General features: G+C 44.0%; 1 protein-coding gene across 1 annotated transcript in view; it reads right to left on the reverse strand.

Moving 5' to 3' along the window:
• CUNH17orf67 (chromosome unknown C17orf67 homolog) overlaps positions 1-17,558 on the reverse strand; it is a 25,477-nt gene extending 7,919 nt beyond the window's left edge. Inside the window, exons 1-2 of the mRNA XM_008838437.2 lie at positions 17,504-17,558; positions 16,317-16,417 (exon numbers count right to left, since the gene is read on the reverse strand). Of these exons, the coding sequence (XP_008836659.1) occupies positions 16,317-16,417; positions 17,504-17,558 (156 nt within the window). The remainder of the gene's footprint in view (positions 1-16,316; positions 16,418-17,503) is intronic.
• Between the last annotated feature and the right edge of the window lie 5,174 nt (positions 17,559-22,732).

Consider the following 22,732-nt stretch of genomic DNA (forward strand, 5'->3'; position numbering starts at 1 on the left):
TTCATACACATAAAATAAAAAGAATAAATAAAATTTTTTTAATATTGTAAAAAGGAAAAACAGTCCCTGGGATGAATTAAGAAGCTTCTAACTTTTCTGGGTTTCTTTTCTTTCCCCCATGCTGTTTGTTTGGCTATCACTGTATTTTCATTTAACTCATCAAAATGTACTCACTGGTCTAGCAGGGAGTCTCAGGGTCAGCTGAGGTGGAAGGTGGATAATAAGAATGTTCCTTGTGGAACCCAACCCTATCCCCCAGCTTCTTATGGGACGTGTTTGTGGGTGTGGGGCTGAGTTTCTGCCCTACCCAAGGTGTCTATCCAGAAGAACAGTGCTTGGGAGAAACAGGAAGTCACCATAGAGTCCTAAAGTAAGGAGCAGCAGTCCCTGCAGTGTATTAGGTGTTGAACTGTTCTGTGGAAGCAGGCACTGAAAGGAAGACCCATGCCACCTTCCTGCCTGTTTGTCAGGCCATGTGGTGCTGAGACTGAGGTTGCAGCTCCTTCTAATCCAGCCCCTGCCGATGTCACCTTGCCTCTCCAGCCCCAATCTGCCCATATGCAAGATGTTAATCAGATTAAATGAGAGAATATGAATAATGTTCTATCCCAGATAAGTAGCCTGTGCCCATTCCCCTCAGATCTGTGCTCCCCACTCTTTCACTTGGCCCTGTGACCAGGATGAGCAGTAATCACAGATAGCACCTTTGTCCTGTGGTTTCTCAGCTGGATATGGCTAGTGGAAGCCACTGGCTGGGAATCAGAGGATAGGAAGAGAGGGGAATATCTGGGTACCCCAGCAGTCCTCTCCTGAAGATACAGCTCTTGAGGGCTATTCTCTCAGTTTCCAAGAACCACCCAATTCCTCACTTCTCCTAGCCCCTTGAGCCTTTATCATTTCTCGATGCACTACATGAATTCTGCCCACATCTTTACAAAAAGGCTCTATTCGATTTTCTCAAGTTTCCTAATGGGCACTGATGTTATGGATCCTTGCCCCTACCCCATTCCTGACACATGGTAGGAATCCAGTAATGTTAGGTGCTAAGTTTACTACGATCCCCTAAGTGAGATCTGAGTATACTGTGAGGTTGTGGAAGCTAAGCATCTTTCTCTGGTTCTGGTGCCCAGGCAACTTTCAGTGACATTTTATAGAATAAAAGACCAGAACAGCATTCCTCAAAGTGTGCTGTGTTCCCTCGGTGGTCTGTAGCTAAGGATGTCTACTACTTGTTAGTCATCTGAATTTCTTCTTTTGAAACTGTCTATTGAGCTCATTAGCCCTTTGGATGATTCGGTGGTTGGGATGTTATGTTTGGGGAGTTCTTTCTGGATTCTAGATACTAATCCCCTGGTGGATATATAGTTGGCAAAGATTTTTCTCCCATTCTGCGGACTGTCTCTTCTCTCTGGGAAACATCTTGAAAATGACCAGGTGAGCCTGCCACTCCAGGAAAACAATTCACAGTACTTGCTGTTAAATGATGGTTGGGGGCTAAAGAAATGTCTCAGCAGCTGAAATTAAGAACACTGGCTGTTCTTGCAGGGGACCCGGGTTCAAATCCCAGCACCCACATGGCAGTTAACTGTCTGTAACTCCAGTTCCAGGGGATCCAACAGCCTCTTCTGTCCTCTGCGGGCATTGCACGACATGGGTGCACTTACCTACATGCAGGCAATATACACATACACATAAAATAAAATAATAAAATATTTAAATGATGATTGGAAGTTTCAGGAAGAAATCAAAAGCTGGAAAACATGCATCTGCTACTGTGAGTCCTGCAGCCTCCCAGTATTTCCAGATGCTGATGACATCATGGTGGCCTGAACAAATGCCACCAGTGGTAAGCACGATGTTTTATAATTAAATTTATTTGCATCCTAACCTGTTGAATCCATGTTCCTCTCAACAGACTGTCCAGCCTTGTTTTGGTTCACCTTGCTTTGGTTTGGTTTTGGTGCTGGGGACTGAACCCAGGGCCTTATGCTTATCAGGCAAGCAATCTACCACTGAGTCATAATCCCCAGCCCTCATTTTGTGTTTGAAAGAGATCGTATCTTGCTACATTACTCAAGATGGTCTCAAACTCTTAGATTTGGGGCTGAAGAGATGGCTCAACAGTTAAGAGCACTTGCTTTTCTTCCAGGGGGCCTAAATTCAGTTCTCAGTACCCATATCCAGTAGCTCATAACCAACTGTAACTCCAGTTCCAGGGATTCTACCCCCTCTTCTGACCTCTGCACACACTACACTCACATGTACATACTCACACACACACACACACACACACACACACACACACACATACATATGCATAATTTTAAAAATAAAATATTTTAAAAAGAGGTCTATATCCAGACATTAACAATTATCTCTGCAGAGTTGGGTTGTGAAAAAGGGATGTTTCATTAAACACACACACACACACACACACACACACACACAAGCTCCTGAGCTCTTAAGCTCAGGTGATCCTCTGCTTCTTTAATAGTGAGGACTATGACACATGCTACCTCATGCAACCCATTAGTTTTTTATGGCAACAACCACAGTACACTGAGTGTATGGCTTAATGCCAGGCACATAGTAGGACCTCAGTGAAGCTCACTGAAGAAATGTATAAATGAGTATATGAAAAGGCTTGTTTTTTTCTCTTTCTCTGTCTTCTTACTATGTCCTCCGTGGAAGGTTCCTCACCATCCATGTCAATCTTCTTGTTTTAATAGCCCAAGCCAAATGTACATAAAATCAAAAGGCAGTATCTATTTCACACTCCTAAACAGCAGCTGAAGTCATCACTGAAGAAAAACCACCAAAAGAGACACACACCGAGAGCAAGAAAGAAGCCAGCACTGGTTTCCATGACACTTCAGTATTTATTTAAAATGTTAGGGAAATGAATATGCCACAAAGGCCTAAAAGCAGTCATTAGTCAAAGATGAAAAGCCAAACTACAAATCTGCTAAAAACCACAAATTCAACAATTGCATTGGCCGAGTTAGAAATGACCCAGCATTAATGATCATCTCAAATGTTCCTGGACTGAGAAAGAAGGGGGAGATGGAAAACAGGTTTTAATTTCTTTAGATTTGTTTTCTCTAGGGAGGGGAAGAAATTAAACAAAACAAAAACTAATATCTGTGTTCCGTGTCAAAAGCCCATTGTAATGATGTAAGTAAATCATTTCCTGGTTGTTGGAAGGGAATTGCACATAAAGCTTGCTGTGGCACTGGAGTGTGATAATGAAATCAAATGCCCATCAGAGCCTGGCCTGACCTGAGAGTTCCCAAGCAGACCATCTACCAAATATCAGGACAAACTTTTTCCAAGATGTCACTATCCTTTCTTGTGACATTTGGCCAGAATTACAGGTCCATTGACATTTGGAAGGTTGTTTTGTTCATTAGTAAAAGCAAGATAATCACATGGGCTAGAGGATGGCTCAGAAGTTAACTGCCCTGGGACCCCACACTCCACACCCCCAAGAAGGTAGATCTGTGCTGAGTGCAATTGACATCTCAGTTACTCTGGACCATCTTTGAGATCACAGGGAACAAGAAGGTAATAGAGTTTCTAGGACATTTGTCAAGGGGCTGAACATTAAAGCATATTTTACAAAGGCTACTTACCATAGAGCTAACATGATTTATACATGCCCGGTAAGAACATTCCTGAAAGAAACACAAGCCAAAATGGCCAGTTTCCTAGGAAGGCGAATTCCCAGGGTATACAAGTGCTTATGAATACAGTCACCAGAGACATCACTGACGCCTGGATGTCATCTTTTTTTAAAGAATTTCCATGGCTCTCCCTGACAATTGGCAAACAATTTCTTCCCTAAAATTTGAGAAGATTAAGAGAAGTTTAATGAGTCTAAATGAGGCAATAGAAAAGATTTCTTTGAAACAAACCCAGGTTCTATGGTAGAGTTATACCCCACAGAATCCAGCCCCCCCACCCACCCCCAGAGAAAAGCAGAGAAAGAAATGGAAATAAATATAACAAGTATTTGGTAAATGCCAAGGTGGGGTGGTGCTGGGGATCCAGAAGTGAAACAAACTGTCCATCTCTTCAAGTCATTTAGAACAGTCTAGTAGGAAAAACATAAAAATATAAAGTCACAGGGCTGGAGAGATGGTTCAGCGGTTAAGATCACTAGCTGTACTCAAAAACGACAAGGGTTCAGTTCCCAGCACCCACATGATGGCTAACAACCATCCGTAACTCCTGTTCCAGGGGATCCAATGCCCTCTTCTGACCTTCATGAGCATTGTACAACACAGGAGCACTTACGCACATGCAGGCAATACCCTCATACACATAAAATAAAATAATAAATAAAATATTTTTTAGAGTCTATAAAATGGCCATCTTGTGCTGTGAGTGTTTTGTTGAAGGAAGAGGGGAGATATGCAGAAAGCCTCTCCAAAAGAGGGTGAGGAGCATTCGCCAAGCAGTGAGGAACAGAAGAGATGGGGACAAAGGCAGGTGCCACGGGAGACCATGAAACACACGGTCACCCCATATAGCTGCTTCTCACAGACCAATGCTTGTGAATAGCACTGAAGTGTCCACACGGACCCTACATGGCATCTTTTATTCCTGCTCGCCCCTTGCTTCACCAGCAGCGGCCTGGTGTCCAACTTGAGCTCCAGCACCTTGCTCTCATCATAGTTTTCCTTAAAGCCTCTACCAGAACACTGTCTTGGAAGAGGAACATAAACTGTCAAAGTGCTTTTGTAAAGTAATTCGATAGTATATACAAAAAGCTTAAAAGATGTTCGTGTCCTCGGTTTAATCTGTTTTCTATAAATATAACCATAGCAAAGCAGTTTATGCAAAGAAAAAAAGTTTAGGGCCGGTGAGATGGCTCAGTGGGTAAAGACATTTCCCACCATGCCTTCAACCTTAGTGTAAGCCCAGGGACCCACAAACTAGAAGGAGAGAATTGACTCCCACAAATTGTCCTCTGACCTCCACATGCACGCTGTGGTATCTGCACACACACACACACACACACACACACACACACACACACAAATTAATTGGTTACTTAATTTATTTAAAAATTTAAACAAAACCATTTTAGAGTGTTGTTTCCAATTAAAGTAGAAATATGCCAACTAATACAAGAGGATAAGTCAGCAACATTATAATTACAAAGAGTCTATAATAATATGAAGAAGGGCTCACTGATAGAGTGCTTGTTCGACACGCACAAGGCCTGGATTTGATCTCTAGCACCACACACACAAAAAAAAAAAGTTTCATCAGGGATGGAGATGAGCTCAACAGTTAAGAGCTCATACTGCTCTTGCAGAGGACCCAAGTTCAGTGCCCAGGTCACTCACAACCACCAGTAACTCCAACTCTGGGGAATCCAACACCTCTGGCCTGCCTGGGTACCTCCATTTTATTTTTAAAAATAAAAGTACAATAAAAATACAAATCTTGGGGTGGGCAAGATGGTGCATGCCTTTAATCCCAGCACTAAGGAGGCAGAGGCAGTCTGTAAGTTTAAGACCAGACTGTACTACATAGTCAGTTCCAGACCAGTGGTATTCTGTCTCATATATATATATATTCTTTATAAAGAAATAAAATTCAAAAATCAAGTTTAAAGTCCACCACAGTACCACATGCAATCCTCAGTCAGATGGTAGAGATAAAAGTCAATCTATCATCTCTCTCGGCCATTTTCACAGTCACAGGTATATATGTTTATATAAGTATACAGCACTGTGTGTGTGTGTGTGTGTGTGTGTGTGTGTGTGTTTGTTGGTTGGTTGGTTGGTTGGTTTGTTTGTTTCTTTGTTTTGTTTTGAGATAGGGTCTCACTGGGTAGCCCTGACTGGCCTGGAACTCACCACTTAGCCCAAGCTGGCCTCAAACTCTTAGAAACCTGCCTGCCTCTGTTTCCCAAGTTCTGGGATTAAAAGCCTGTGTCACATACCCAGCCCAACAGCATTGTTTTATGGATGCATAGACTAGTCAGTCTCTCTTATCTATAGGACATACCTTCTCAGCCCCCTAGTGAAAGTCTGAAACTGCAACTAGTGCTGAACTTAGATATACTATGGTTTTTCCTATACATACAGGTCTATGATAAAATTTAATTTACAAACTGGGCTAAGTGCCGGGCGTAGTGGCACAGGCCTTTAATCCCAGCACTTGGGAGGCAGAGGCAGGTGGATCTCTGTGAGTTCAAAGCCAGTCTGGTCTACATAGCAAGTTCCTGGCCAGCTGGGGTTATAGGAAGACCCTGTCTCAAAGAACAAAATCAAAAATTGGGCCAAGTAAGACATCCATGACAGAGCCTAGAGAGAGGACTCAGCAGTTAAGAGCACTTGCTGCTCTTCCAGAGAACCCAAGTTAGGTTCCCAGGTCAGGCAGCTCATAACCACCTATAACTCCAGGTCCAGGGCATCCAATACCCTCCTCTGGTCTCATTGAGCATACACAGAACACACATCCACATAAATAAAAATAAATCCTTTAAAAACCAGAAATCAATGCCAATAAAGTAGAGCAACTAAAAGTATATACTGTGGGACTAGGGAAATAGTAAGAGCTTGCCAACACTCAGGAAAGGACCTGTGTGCCTCCCAAGGGAGGCTGAGTGGATCTGCATGGAGAGGAAGCCACTGCACTTCTCTATAACAATGAACAAAAGCTGGCGGAATAAAAACAGAATTCCCTGGACTGGGGCGTATGCTTAGTCAGTACAGTGTTTGCAAAGAACCTGGGCTCAGTCCCTAGAACTCACACAAAAAAGCCAGTTATGGTGGTATATGCTTATAATCCCAACTGGGGAGGCCAAGACAGTCAGATCTCTGAGGCTCACCACCGGTCAACCTGCCTAGACTACTTGGTAAGTTCCAGGCCAGTAAGAGACCCTGTCTCGAAATATAAAGAAGATGGTTCTTGGAGAGTGACACCCAAGGTTCACCTCTGGACTACACACACATAAAAGAAACACATGAGCACACACATAAAAGGACACAAACATGCACCCCATAACACCATATACATCCACACATATACACACACAAAAGTAAAAACATATACTGCAATAAAATTATGTGAATGTAATCTCTCAATCATACACACACACACACACACACACTGAGGCACTGAGAAAGATGGAAAGGAAGCCAGATGGAGCTCAGAGGGAAGGGCACTGCAAGCAAAGGGGGCCATCTTGAAAAGGTGCTAAGTTCTCATTTGAAGCAACAAGAAGCTCTGGGTGATTGAACATCAGTTACCTTGGCAGAGTGGTGGGGAGGGTTTTATTTTATTTAAGAATTATTTACTGAGGGGAGGCTATGGGAGGGTGCCATTTGGGAAACAGGTATAAAGATGAATAAGATTGTTTGGGATGTTCTGTATGAAATACACACAAAAAAATATCAGTTAAAAAAAAAGAATTATTTGCTCAGCTGCTCCTTCTTTAAGAAGAATCATTAGTAGACCCTGGGTACTGTGCTGAGCACTGGCACACATTCTCTCACTTCATCCTCACAACAAGCCTGGGAGGTCATTATTATTCCCTCCTTTTCTAGCTGAGGAAACTGAGACTCAAAAAGTTTAAGCAACTTGGCCAAGATGGAGAGCCAGTGAGCAGGGTTTAGGCATGCCAGCTGTTGTCCACTGCTAACAACAGGATCTTGTGGGAATCATGCAGATGCCTGCTACAGTTTTTAACTGACAGCTTAAATAGCCTGCCCCCAAAATTCGCATCCACTTAGAACATATGTATGTGACCCTTTGTTTTGGAAAATGAATCTTTACAGATGTTATCAAGTTAAAGATGAGGTCATGGATTAGAGTATGTCCTAAATCTAATGGCTGGTATCTTCTTAAGAAGAGAGAAATGTGGGACTGGAGAAACCACTCAGCAGTTAAGAGCACTGGCTGCTTTTGCAGAGGACCTGGGTTCAGTTCCCAGCACCCACATGATGGCTAACTGTAACTCCAATTCCAGGGGATCTGACAACCTCTTCTGGCCTCTGTAGGCATTGCACTTACATACGTGCAAGCAAAACGTTTATACACATAAAATAAAATAATTTTTAAAAGAGGGAAATGTGAAAGACTGGAGAGAAAGCTCAGTGACAAACCACTTTCTTTGTCTTGGTAAGGGATTGTCTCAGTCAGCTTAGCTTATAGGTTTGTCTGGGGGGATTGTCTTAACTGAGGTGGGAAGATCTACCCATTGTGGGTGGCATCATTCCCTAAGTTCGGGTCATGGACTGTAGTGAGAGTAGAGGAAATGACCTGAGCACTGGTAAGCATGCAGCCTTCATTCTCTGTTGACTGTGGATATGACTGGCTACTTAAGGTCCTGTCACCTTGACTTCCCAACAAGGTTGTAACCTGAAGTTATGAGCTAAAATAAACCCCTTGCCCCCAAAATTGCCTTTTCCCCATTACTTATCTATTTATTTCTTTATTGAGTAGGGGTGAGTAGGCAAGCACATGCCATAGCACACATGTGGAAGTCATAGCATGCATGTGCAAGGAATTAACTCCACCAACGCTTGGGAGTCAATTGCCTCCTTCCATCATGTAGGTCCAGGAATCAAACTCGGGTAGTCAGGCTTAGCAGCAAGTGCCTTTGCCTACTGAGCCACCTGAACAGCCAGGCCCCCACCCCAAGTTGCTTTTGTCAGGGTATTTTAGCACAGTAACCAGAAACAAAGGTAAGACATTCTAACACTGAAAAAAAAAAAAAAAAGATGGGTATTGTGGACACAGAATCACACAGGAAGAAAATCATGTGACAGAAGACAGGTTGGCGCAACACAGCCATGTGCTGAGATCCAGCAAGGACTTCCAACCACCACCAGAAGCTAGGAGAAAGGGGAGGGACAGATACAGGAATTAACTCCACCAACGCTTGACTGCAAACTTCCGGCTTCCTGGGATGTCAGTGAATAAATTTCTATTGTTCTAAACGACACACCTCAGTAAAGCAGCCCTAAGAAATGAACACACATAAACTACATAAGCTATATAGATGAAGGGGAAAATTGGTCCCAAATCTTATCACTCAGAAATATTGTCATTTTTGTTTGGCAACTTTCTACACACACACACACACACACACACACACACACACACACACACATAGGCCAAGTTTACCTTCAAAAGTTCCTCTCCATTTAAAAAGTTTTATATGAAGAATTTGATGATACCCCATGTTGTCAAGAATATAGGAAATGGGCTGGAGAGATGACTCAGCAGTAAAGAACACTGGCTGCTCTTACGGAGGACATGGGTTTGGTTACCAGCACAGACATGGTAGCTAGCTGTCTGTAGCTCCAGTTCCAGGTGATTCAATGACCTCTTCTGGCCTCCACAGTCATTACACACATGGTGCACTTACACACAATTTTTTTTAATTTTTAAAAGAATGTAAAAAACTAAGCCAGCAAGATGGCTCAGAGGAACAGGGCAAGGTGACAGACCCCTTTAATCTCAGTACTCGAGAGGCAGAGGCAGGTAGATCTCTGTGAAATCAAGGCCAGCCTGGTCTACATGGCATGTTCCAGGCCAACTGGAGCTGCTGGGAAACCCTGTCTCAAAAAACAAACAACAAACAAAAAAGATGGCTCAGAGGGTAAAGGCTCAATAGTCCTGAATTCAATCCGTATAACCCAAGAAAACGTAGAAGGAGACCAACTCTACAAAGATGCCCTCTGACCTATGCACACACATACAATAATTTTTAAAAAAGAATTTTTCAAAAATATTACAGGATGCCAGGTAGAGTGGAGTACACTTTCAATACCAGTACTTGGGAGGCAGAGGCAGGCAAATCTCTGTGAGTTCAAAGCCAACCTGGTCTACAGAGTGAGACCCTGTTGCACTAAATAAATAAATAAATCTTTAAAACAAACAAGCACGAACTTGCCCTAGTCTTAGGGAACAGAGACAAAGCCACTTCTTTCTTTTTTTAATTACATTTATTTCATCTGTGTGTGAAAGAAAGCCAGAGAGAGAGAAAGAACACATGTGTGCCACAACACAAGAGCAAGGGGCACCCCAGCTTGCCTGGAACTCACTATGTAGAACAGGCTAGCCTCCTGGAGGCAGGAACTGAAGCACAAGCCATGGAGAAATGCTTTTTACTGGCTTGCTCTCCTGGTCCCTGCTCAAAGCAACTTTCTTATAAAACATAGGCCCACCTGCCCAGGGGTGGCACCACCCACAGTGGGCTGGGCCCTCCCACATCACTCAGTAATCAAGATGATGCCCCACAGACATGGCCACAGGCCAGTCCAGTGGAGGAAATTCCCCAGTTGAGGCTCCCTCAATCCAGGTGTGTCAAGTTGACACTAAGGCTATCCAGCACAATCACCATGCCCAGTTTGCACTTCTTAACTCAAAAGTGCTCAGGCATGGCTGGGGTCTTGCACAAACATGACATACCTCCAGGAGGCATGAGGAGCAACCTGGGTTCTGCCTGTCTAATGAGCTCCCAGGTGAAGCCTGGACAGCCCTCTGTGACCCTATTGAGTAGCAAGAATTTCTATCTCAACCTAGATGATCAACACAAGCGCCTTTACAGTTGAGAGGGCTACTCCAGGGAAAGCTCGAATTATTTTTATACTAGTTGCGTACACACACACACACACACACACACACACACACACCTACGCATATAATATTGGTAAATCTCAAATACCCAGGATGGTATGTCCATCCTGCCCTTTTTTCCCAAAGAGGGGGTATCTGTAAACAGATGGCTGTCAACTTATACAAAGATGGAAGATGGAAGGCAGTCTTAACTAGAAGTTAAGACAAGAAAGGAATTGGTTCTGCCCTTGGGTTATGTAAGCCCACAGGATAGTTCTGACCACCAGCCCCTGACCTCACATAGCCAAAGGCGCAGCCTCACTGATAGCTCATGATGTCTCAATCAAGCACAGGGCCACCATACTTTGCACTGAGATTCAGCTGTGAAAATTCTCAAGGCTGTGGCAGGTGATAGCCCCAGCAAGGAAAAGAAGGTCAGTTAAGGAATGTACTCAGAAGTTTCTGAGCAGGGAGAGAACCATACAAAACAGCATTTAGAGCCAAGTGTAGCACAGTTTGGGGAGAAAAAAACGAGCTCCAATGAGGTTCAAACATCTGCAGATGGTGGTCTACAGTGCCTTCAGTCAATGCCAAGGCCACTACTCTACAGAGCTCAAGACAGTCAGATGCAGACGCTGTCTGAAGGGCTGGGATGTAGTTCAGTGGTAGAGCACTTGCCCAGCATACATGAGGTCTTGATTCAATCCTACTGCAAGAAGAAAGGGGGAGAAATAACTTATTTGCTAGGTAAGGTGGCACACACCAGCACTTGGGAGGTGAAGGCAGGAGGACTGGATGTTAAAAGACAATGCTGGCTGCATATTGAATTTGAGGTCAACCTGGATTGCATGAAACTATGTCTCAGAAAAAAAAAAAATGGCCAATGAAATGACTCAGCGGGTAAAAGTCGCTCCTACCACAAAGTCTGATGACCTGAGTTAGATCACCAGGACTGACATACTGGAAGGAGAGAATCAACTCCCACAAGTTGTCCTCTGACCTCCACACACACAGTGGCATGCACATGTCTATACACTAAATAAATAAATGTAATAAAAATGGAGGGAAGGAAGAAAGGAAGGGAGGGAGGGAGGGAGGGAGGGAGGGAGGAAGGAAGGAAGGAAGGAAGGAAGGAAGGAAGGAAGGAAGGAAGGAAGGAAGAAACATACAAGTGGCAGATTTTTTAGCATATCAGAACCTGCTACCTGGAGTGGCAGCAGCTTTTCCAAGCCCCTTTGACCCACTTCCCCAGCCTTCTGGAACCCGTGAAAAGCTTTTAGAATGACCTTTCCAGAGACAAAAGAAAAATGAGGAACCCAATAGAGGGATGCTTTTGGAAGCCCTTCTCAAGAAACTCCAATGGACTCTCATATGAACATTTGAAAATTGCCCTGTTCTGACTTTTTTCAAGTTCCCTGTCCAGAACTTATAATGCTAATTATTCTTGCCTTAACTTCTCCTTCACATCTCCTACTCAACGATTTCAAGGACTTTCTTTTCCTCCTTTGAGATAAGAGTTATGCAATTTGGGAGTCTTAGACCCACTGAAGGGGTACTCCAATTGCCTCACCCTGTGTTCCTATTCAGCATGGAAGAAGCCAGAGCAGTTTGCATCCCGATTCCTTATTGGCAAGTTGGGTAACCTCTTCAGAGGATGGTGTGATAAGAATAGAAGGTAGGAACTGGCTAAGCAGTTAGGGTAAAAAGACCCCCAAGACAGCTCTCTGTGAGTTTGAGGCCAGCCTGGTCTACATAGTGAATTGCAGGCCAGCTGTGGATACAGGGAGACCCTGTCCCCAAAACAAACAAACGACTAACTAACCAACTAACTAACTAAGCAAGAGGCAGTCTAGATGGGTCAGCAGGTAAAGGTGCCTTCAGCCAAGCCTGAGGACCTGAGTTCAATCCCTGGAACTCACATGGTGAAAGGAGAGAACTGTCTCCTACAAGTTGTCCTCTGACCTCTAGAAGTTCATGCTGTGGCATGCACACACCAGCCTCTCAGAAATAAAATATTAAAAAAAAAAAAAAGCCAGGCGTGGTAGTGCACACCTTTAATCCCAGCACTTGGGAGACAGAGGCAGGCAGATCTTTGTGAGTTTGAGGCCAGCCTGGTCTACGTAATGAGTTCCAGGACAGCTGGGGCTACGAGGAGATCCTGTCTCAAAAAGACAAAAAAAAAAGACCCCAAAGAAAAGTATCCAGTTTCTTGGCTAAAAGTCAAAATGTCCTTGGGCCTCTTAGCAACATACTCTGTTCCAAAGGCCAAAAATGTCGAAAGTATTTGGGAGCTTGTATCTAATCCTTAAAAGATTTTAGGGATACCTCTTCAGAAGGAGGGGGGTGTTAGAGTAGCCAAAATCCTCATAAAAATAAATCAAAGAAGAAGAAAGAATACACGAAGTTATCAGAAAAAAGTGATGGGGAGATACGGGAGGACTTGGAGGGGAGGGAGTGGGTATGGATTTGATCAAAACACCTTATATGCATGTATGAAATTCTCAATAAATTATTTATTTAAATTAAAAAAAAAAGAATGACCCTTCCAGAAGCCAGCACTTGGGAGGTAAAAAGAAGCAGTAGGATAGCCACAAGGTTGAGGCCAGCTTGGGCTACATAGTGAATTATAGGCCAGTTTGGGCTACAATGTGAGACCTCATCTCAAAAAAACAAAAAGAGGAAGAAGAGGAGGAGGAGAAGAGGAGGGGAAGAGGGAGGAGGAGGGGGAGGGAGAGCACTCAGACAGCAGCCAAGAGCACAGGGCCAAATAGAGCCCCTAGCACACCCTTCAGACATCCATCTCCTCTGTTGTTGTTCTGTCCCCTCCCTGGTCCCCTTCCCAGTGCTCTGTGCCTCCTCAGGCTCCTCCTCCTCTGTCCTCAGACTTCAATTTTGGGCCTTTCCTTTTTTTTTCTTAATACTTTATTTATTATTTTCATTTTATGTGTATGAGTGTGTTTGCACGTGTGTAAGTGCACCCTTGTCATGCAGTGCCCACAAAGGTCAATAGAGGGCGTTGGATTCCCCTGGAACTGGAGTTACAGATGGTTGTTAGTCACCATGTGGGTACTGGGAATCAAACCCAGGACCTCTGCAACAGCAATCAGCGCTCTTAACGGCTGAGTCATCTTGCCAGCCCCAGCCTTTCCTTTCTAACTGCTTCACTGACCATGTGTCCACCCCCTACCCCCCATCCCCAGCTCCGGAAGCCCTTCCTATGTTCCCTTCTGAGCACAAGATGAACTCCAAGGCACTCAAACCCTGTTTGACCTAACCCTGGCCCCTCATGTCCCTCCCTACACATTCTAACCACCCTTTACTTCTGCCAAAAAAGCCACCTCCACCTTTGCCAGGTTAAAATCTTGGGATCTTCTTTAAGCCACTTAAAATCTCATTTCTCTGTCTTCACTAGACTTTGAGCAGAGACCAGGTGACTCTTCCACATAGCCACAGCACCTAGCCTTCCACAGCACCAAGACTTCCTCCCCCAGTACTGCTTCCTACCTAGCACTACTGAGCACTGTCCAAAGAACTGTGAGCTACCATGTCTTCATAAAGGAGTCATTTTATAGGCCGGGCGTGGTGGTGCATGCCTTTAATCCCAGCACTCGGGAGGCAGAGGCAGGTGGATCTCTGTGAGTTCAAGGCCAGCCTGGTCTACATAGTGAGTTCCAGGACAGGACAGCTGGGGCTACAGGGAGACCCTGTCTCAAAAAGACCAAAAAAAAAAGAAAAAGTCATTTTATGTTAGTGTATACAATGATACCACAACAATAGAAGTAAGATTTATTATCTTCATTTTGTAGATGAGTAATGAAGTGTAGAAATGTAAAGAAACTTCCCCAAGGAGTTAGAAAATGGAGAAGGTCAGGTTGTCAAGAGGGCTCAGCAGGTAAAAGTACTTGCTGCCACCCCAGAAAACATGAGTTCAGTCCCTAGGACCCACATGGTGGAAGGAGAGGACTGACTCCTACAAATTGTCCTCTGACCCTCACGGCATCTCAAATTATGCCCATGAGTCTGAAATGAGAGAAGGCAAGTATGACTTTAGGTCCCTCTGAGCCTCAACATAGAAACCTGGTAGAAAGAGACTGAGCTGACACCCAAGTGAAGGAACCCAAGAAGGAGACCAACCTAGACCACAGAGCCACCACCAGACAACAACCCCAGATATCCTAAGTTGGCATTGTGATGAGCCTTCACTTGGATGAAGCAGAAATACGCCCTCTCCTGACTGCCTCAGGCATTGTATGTCATGGGTGCACCTACCTACATGCAAGCAATACATTCATGCACATAAAATAAAAATAATAAATAAAATATTTTTTTAGAAATATCCGACATGCACTTGGGAGGCAGAGGCAGGCGGATCTCTGTGAGTTCAAGGCCAGCCTGGTCTACATAGCGAGTTCCAGGACAGCTGGGGCTACAGGGAGACCCTGTCTCAAAAAAAAAAAAAAATTCAACATGGTCTGGAGAGATGACTCAGTGGTTAAGAGCACTGGTTGTTCTTCCAGAGGACCTGGGTTCGATTCCTAGCACCCACCTGGTGGCTAACAACCATCCATACCTCCAGTTCCAGGGGATCTGATGCCCTCTTCTGACCTTCATGGGCATTGCATGACATGGGTGCACTTATATACATGTAGGCAGAACACTCATACACATAAAAATAATAAATAAAATATTTATGCATGTATGAAATTCTCAATAAATTATTTTTAAATAAAATAAATAAATACATAATAAAATATTCAAGTCGGGCGTGGTAGTGCACGCCTTCAGTCCCAGCACTCGGGAGGCAGAGGTGGGCAGACTGTTGTGAGTTCAAGACCAGCCTAACCTACATAGCAAGTTCAGCTGGGGCTACAGTGAGACCCTGTCTCAAAAAGATCAATAATAATAATAATAATAAAAATGCCCAACAAGAAGAAACTTAAGGAAGAAAGAGTTTATTTTGCCTCACAGCTTGAGGGTTCCAGTTCATCATGGTGAAAAGGGCAAGAGGAACAGGAAGAAGCTGGTCGCTTTGTATCCACCATCCGGAACTAAAGAGAAATGAAAACTGGCATTCGGCTTGTTTTCTCCTCTCTCTATAGTCCAGGACCCATGCAATGGCATTGCCCACATTTAGAGTGGGTCTTCCCACCTCAATTAGCTCAATCTAGAAACCATCAAAGACTTGCCTAGAGACTTGTCTTAGAGATGATTCTAGAGCCTGTCAAGTTGATAATCAGTATTAACCATCATAAGTGCCCTGGTTCAGATAGACTAGGCACAACCCACAGAACAGAGGTGAGGTCAAAAACCATAATCAGAGGCAGCTGGCAGCAGGATTCTGCCCAGGGAGACCATCACTGATTGAGGATGCTAGTCCAGCCTGCCTGGGGCCAAGGTGGACACAGTGGGTTGTCCTCAGCCAGAGGAAACAGCTCCCTAGCAACCAGATCCCAGAGGAAAGAGATGTTCAGCAACTCACTCAGAATCCTGAGTCACCCCTCCCATTGGCCCCACCATTTTTAAGTACTCTGTACTAAGGAGAACCAACACCTCTGGGGGGTGGGATACAGGGATACTATAGGACAAAAGCTGAGATCATACATGTTACCTGTGTCTCTAATAGAACCCCTCCCCACGAGCTCATGATTTGATGAGTACCCAGTTTCTTTTCAGAAGGCATGAGCACTCAGAAGACAGCATCTTCTCTAAAATTGCCAGGGCCAAGCACTCACTCTCATTGGCTCGTCAGGGAATCCAGGTTTACTGGGCCTGTCCTGCCGCAGGGACCTCAGAAGCTGTTTGGCCTGCTTTTCCGTCAGAATGGGAGAGGCCTCTGAAAAGAATTAGAAAGGGCTTTGAGGGACTCCCAGGCCCAGGAGTCCACACTCCATCTCCACAGTCCAGAGCAAAGAATTGGCAAGTTTCATCTCGATTCTTTCCTAGAGAATATGTCCCAAATGATGTGGAAATCCAGAAGGCAAGGGAATTTTTTTCTACTAGAGTTAACTCAAAGCAAAAGATCCACAATTTAAAGCTATTTGCCTACTGCTCTGGTCCATTTCTTTTAAAGTAGGCATTATGTAATGAATTGTTTGCTTGTTTTTGTTTTGAGGCAGGGTCTCGAGTATATCCCAGGCTGGCTTTGAACTCATTGTGTAATTAGGATGACTTTGGAATGCCTTGAACTTCTAAACTTCTCACCTCCCATCTGTATGGGATTAAAGGTGTTTGCCACCACACCCAGTTAATGGGGTCCTGGGGATGCTAGGCAAGCACCCCACCAACTGAGCTGCATCCCCAGACCTGAAAATGGTTTTTAAACCTATTTTCTTCCCGTTCTCTTGCCTATAACAGTAAGACGATGTTAAACTCGATCATCATATCTTCCTCTCAGAGCAAACATGGTAACAAAATTCTTTTGGGGTAATCACAGGCAAACATTAAAAGATACTAATATAATAAAAGTATATCAAACTTCAGTGATCTTATACCAAGAAGGTATAATTGAAAGTTTAGCAGCATTTTGGAAAATTAGTACTCAAACACATTTAAAGGCTTTAAAAAGAAATGGTTATTTAGCTGAGCAAGATGGCTCATACCTTTAACCCTAGTTCTCAAGAGGCAGAGGCAGTCAGATCTCTGTGAGTTATGAGGCCAGTCTGGTCTATACAGCAAACTCCAAGCCAGCCAGTGCTACAGTGAGACCTTATCTCAAAAAACCACACAGACAAAAAGGTGATTTATGCCTTATGACTCTAACAAGAAGCTTCCTCTAACAAACACAAAAGCATCAAAATCTCTAGACAATCTACACTATATATTATCTGAAATGAAAAAACTATTTTTCAATACCCAAAACACTTAGAGCAGGTGATCTCATTGGTGTAGAAATACGCTGTGTTCTTGGAGTAAGACCTACCTGAGGAGAAAGCCAGCAGGGTGAGAGTGAGGACCAGTGCAAGCAGCTTCTCCATGGTGCCTGGCTCCTCTCTGCCTCTCCGCTGACTGACCTCTCCCAGCAGAGCCTGCCTCTTTGAGGGAAGCCCTGTCAAGTCCGATGCCCTGTAGGCTTTGAAGCACAGGGCTCCCTGCTTGATGTTAAGTGTGTCTGACTAGGAGTTTGCAATAATGATTGTTAAAATATTTCTCTCCGAATCCTATGAGCTTTTATCCTGAGGCCAGAAATTATCCTCTGCAATGTGACTTCCTGAGCTCGGTTTTGAGAGCGCTGCATGCAATATTCACTTCATGTAAACAGATCTGTCAGGCACATTCTGTTGTCATTTCAGAGTATTTCTCTGAAGCTTTGGCTTATTTTCTGTTTCACAGACCATTCATCATTTCTTTTTAAACATTGTGTGTGTGTGTGTGTGTGTGTGTGTGTGTGTGTGTGACAACACAGGTGTGGAGTGGAGGTCAGAGAACAGCTTGTGGGAGTTGGTTCTCTTCTTCCACCATGTAGGTCCTGGGAACCAAATTCAGGTTGTCAGGCTTGGCAGCAAGTGCCTTTACCCACTGAGCCATCTCTCCAGCCCTAATCATCTCTTACATTTGCACATTTTATGACATTTTCCCCAAACCCATTCACCAATCTAATTACACAACACAGACACAGACACACACACACACACACACACACACACACACACTCACTCACTCACTAATAATTTCAGATGTAGGTAAAGAATCAAGCAGGGGCATGATAAAGGACAGCAAGGTGGGGGTGGATTTTCAATGCCAGGCTTGGTTGGTGGTGCATAGAAAACTAATTTAATTCCAGCACTCAGGAGGCTGAATTGGGGGGAGGGGGGTCTCTGTGAGTTAGAGACCAGCCTGGTCTATATAGCAAGTTCCAGGCCAGCCGGGGCTACCCAGTAGTATGACTCCATCTCAAAAAAAGAAAAGATTTTCCACCTGATTTTGGAGCCAGAAAGACCAGTGTTCAAACCTCAGTGTCACCTCAAAACCTCAATATCACCTCAAAACCTCAGTGTCACCTCGCAAACCCCAATGTCACCTCTCTCTAGCACTGTAAGTTGCTTAGCTTCTCTGAACTTCTTTTTTCTCCTCTAAGAAAAAGGAGCTAACAGATGCATCTTGTGGAGTGTGATAAAGGATGCAGGACAAGCCCTGGCCTTCACAGTGGCAGTGGCAGCTGCTGTTAGCCATTAATTCTTGAAATTAAGGAAACTGAGATCCAGAGATATGAAATCAAGTCCCAGTTCATACACGGATGCTGGAGGGTGGGAGGAGGTGTCTCTTCTTTCTTCAAGCCTATGCTGTGTGCTTTTCCCGTTATGCCCCCTGCTACAGCTCAGATGTGGACTGCTTCCCAAAAGCCCACGTGGCTACAAAAAGGGAGGGTTATTGCCCCCCCCCTCTCTCTCTCTCTCTCTCGGTTGTTTGCTTTTTAAAAGATTTATTTATTTTTATGTGTATTCGTGCTTGCCTGCATGTATCTAAGTGCATCATGTGCCTGCCTAGAGCCTGAGGAGATCACCCATCAGATCCCCTGAAACTGAAATTACAGACAGTTTTGAGCCGCCATGTGGGTGTGGGAACTGAACCTGGGTCCTCTGGGAGAGCAGCAAGCACTCTTAACCACTGAGCCATCTCTCCAGCCCCTCCTCCCTCTCTTTTGCTCCTGGCTCATGAAGTGAACTATTCTGTTCCACTCTGTGTTCCTACCATGATGTGTAGGCTCAAAACAGCATGGCCAAACTTTCATGGGCTAGAACCTCCAAAACTGTAAGCCAAAGAGACCTTTTCTCTTTTTTAATTGATCCCTTCACATATATCAGTACAGTAACATAAACTGACTGACACCCATAATCTCAGAGCTGTCCCTTCCTCTTACATGGGGCCTTAGCCAATATGCCATCAGCAAGACCAAAATCAGCCTTAAGCAGACTGAAGGCTATTTTGTCAAAGATAAGAAAATCTTCCTGGTGTGGGGGCACACTTCTGTAATCCCAGCACGTGGGAGGAAGAAGCAGGAGGACCAGGAGTTCAAGGTCATCCTCTATTTCTTAGGAAGTTTAAAGGCAAGTATGGGTTTCATGTGACTTTTCAAAGAAAAGAAGAAAGAAAGAAAGAAAGAAAGAAAGAAAGAAAGAAAGAAAGAGAGAAAGAAAATTCTCAATATGCTCCTGAAATCCTCTGAAATTCATTAATAAATATCATATGAAGAAATTATTACATCTACTTATTAAAACATATCTAGAAGGGATGCACATTTATCTGTATAAAACTCCATTCAGAAAAATAATATGTTTCTATGGTCACTTAGCCAGCTCAAAAGAAAATAGAACCTGACCTGCAGTTGTTGGAGTTTATGCTAATGCATGGTAAATGATATTAAACTGAAATGTTCTCAGAAAGAAAAGAAGGAAGAAAAATAAACAAAATTTCAAAACCAAACTATCCTGCCACATGGTTGGTATGCAGATATTTTGAGCAGCCGGTAAACAAGGAAAGGAGTCACTTTGTCAGCAAAAATGTCTCAAATGCACATTTCCCAAAATGCGGTGTTAGGTTTTAGGCATTCTGCTGCTTTTAGCAACCTTCTGTGTTTATACTGTTTTCATAAACCAAGGAATTTTAGAGCATTATTTTAGAAATATATATATTTGTCACATTAATTATTTGGGGTTTTTTTCAGGCCTGCAAGATGGCTACCAAGTTTGATGCCCTTGATCCCTGAGACCCACATGATTCAAAGAGAGAACTGATTCTCTGACCACCACGCTTGTGCTATGGCTTGCTTGCAGCCTTATGCACACATATATGCACAACTACACAAATAAGTGTAATAAAAAAATTAAGTCTCTTGGGTTTTTTTTTTTTACTTTTTATTTTCTGTGTATGAGTGTATTGCCTGCATGTAGTTAGGTGCGCCCATGTCCTGCAGTGCACACAGAGGTCAGAAAAGGACGGCAGATTCCCTGGAACTGGAGCTACAGACGGTTGTTATCCGCCATGTGCATGCTAGGAATTGAACCCGGGTCCTCTGCAAGAATAGTCAGTGCTCTTGATCAATGAGCCATCTCTCCAGCACCAAGTATCTTGTTTTATATGTAGTATTCATTTTTCATTTCTTTTGTTCTTTGTGATTGGTTAGAACACTACGTGGCTTTGTTATAAACTTCCATCAATTAGAAAAAAATCTGTACCTTATACTTTGCTAGAAACCTCTAAAATGTTCAGTATACATTCACTCTGAAAGCATTTCTCTAATCTGGTAACTTCTGTCTGATAAAAAAAAATACTGTGGCTGGGTGTGGTGCCGCATGCCTTTAATCCCAGCACTCGGGAGGAAGAGGCAGGCGGATCTCTGTGAGTTCAAGGCCAGCCTGGTCTACATAGTGAGTTCCAGGTCAGCTGGGGCTACAAAGAGACCCTGTCTCAAAAGACCAAAAAATAAATAGGGAGGGAGGGAGAGAGAACTTTTGGGGAGGAGGGTGCTGAGACGAGGTTGCATGTAGCCCAGGCTGACCTTGAACTAACTCCTCAACCTCTTGCTCTCACCTCTCAAGTCTGGGGTTACAGGTGTGTGCCACCATAACCCAGCTCCAGAAACTATTTTTGGAAACAGGATCCCATGTATCCCAGGCTGGTGAACTCTATGTAACAGAGAATGATCATGATCCCCACCTTCTGATCCTCCTGCCTCCTCCTCCCAAGTGCTGGGATTATAGGAGTGCATCACCATGTCTGTTTTTTTGTTTTTTGTATTTGGAGTTTTTTTGTTTGTTTGTTTGTTTTTGTCTTTTTGAGACAGGGCCTCCCTGTAGCCCCAGCTGTCCTGGAACTCACTATGTAGACCAGGCTGGCCTTGAATTCACAGAGATCCACCTGCCTCTGCCTCTCAAGTGCTGGGATTAAAGGCCGTGCGCCACCATGCCCGGCTACCATGTCTGTTTTTATGCAGTGCTGGGGGTCAAAATCAGGCCTTCATGCATGCTAAGCAAGCACTCTACCAACTGAGCTGCATCCTCAGCCTCCGGAAGCTTCTTAAGAAAAGTAAAATATAAACCAGCTATTTCTGGACTAGTTCACATTCCCTTGGTCACTACTGAGTCAGACCTTCAAACTCTGGTGTATTCTATACTTTCACATATCAAGTGCTCAGCCACTGTGTATGGCTGGCTGCTGAACTAGACGGCATGCCTGTGGTCTTCCATCTCCTTTGCTGTGCATCCCACTGTCCCAGCTCACCCAGCTTCTGCACTAGGTTCTCAGCTGGTCTCCCAGCTCCCTTGTTCCCACTTCAATCTATCCTCCATGCTGCAGCAGTGATGTTTGCCAACAAACAGAAACTTTATCATCTTCCCACTGGACTCAGAACAAAACCAGCTCCATGCATGTACTACAGGACCTTGGGCTATCTGTGCCTTCACTCTACCACTTCCCTCCAGTTCACTGCAATCACTCACCTTCAACTTAACGCTTTCCTACCTCAGGACCTTTGCATGTGCTCTTTTCATGACTTCCCCCTTTTCACCCTTTAGGTTTCAACTTGAAATTTCTCCTATTCAGTCAAGTCCCTGCCTTCTACCCCCATTTCTATCAATTGTTGTCAATGTACCATAATTTGTTAATATCATATTTGTTTACTTTTTAAAAGCTGTCGCTTCCACTGTGCTGTGAAATCTAAGTTAGCTTGTATTATTTCTATGATGGTCTGGGGAGATGACAGTGGATAATCAGAGCCTGTATCATACCCTGGGAAGAAAGGATCCTACATGTGTGACTGTAGATCCATTCAAGCGCCTTTCCGCTTGGCCTCTGGAAATACCCCAAAGTGGGGAGGGTGCTATAGGAAGATGGAAAGAGCAAGTCTCTCTGTCACTCTGGTGAGAATTCTCTTCTTCCTTTCCCCATTCCCAGATAAAACCAGCAGCAGCTGGATAATTACCTCTCAGTAGAGGATGCAATTCCCAATATAGCCACAAGGTGGCAGAGTAGAGCGCAGAAGCCGGACAACTAAAGCCAGGGGAGAGAAAAGTAAAGCCGCCAGTTATCTATTCAAGAAGTTGCCAGGGGTCCCCAGAATCACCAGTCATAGGAAGAGGTGGTGCTCCAAGTACCTAAGACTATTTCTCTGCTAGTTTAGTTAATGTACAACTTGAGTTCCTTTTTCTTTTTT

This window comes from Nannospalax galili, unplaced genomic scaffold (assembly GCF_000622305.1).
Source record: "Nannospalax galili isolate Female #2095 unplaced genomic scaffold, S.galili_v1.0 scaffold95, whole genome shotgun sequence".
In the NCBI taxonomy this organism is placed as follows: Eukaryota; Metazoa; Chordata; class Mammalia; order Rodentia; family Spalacidae; genus Nannospalax; species Nannospalax galili.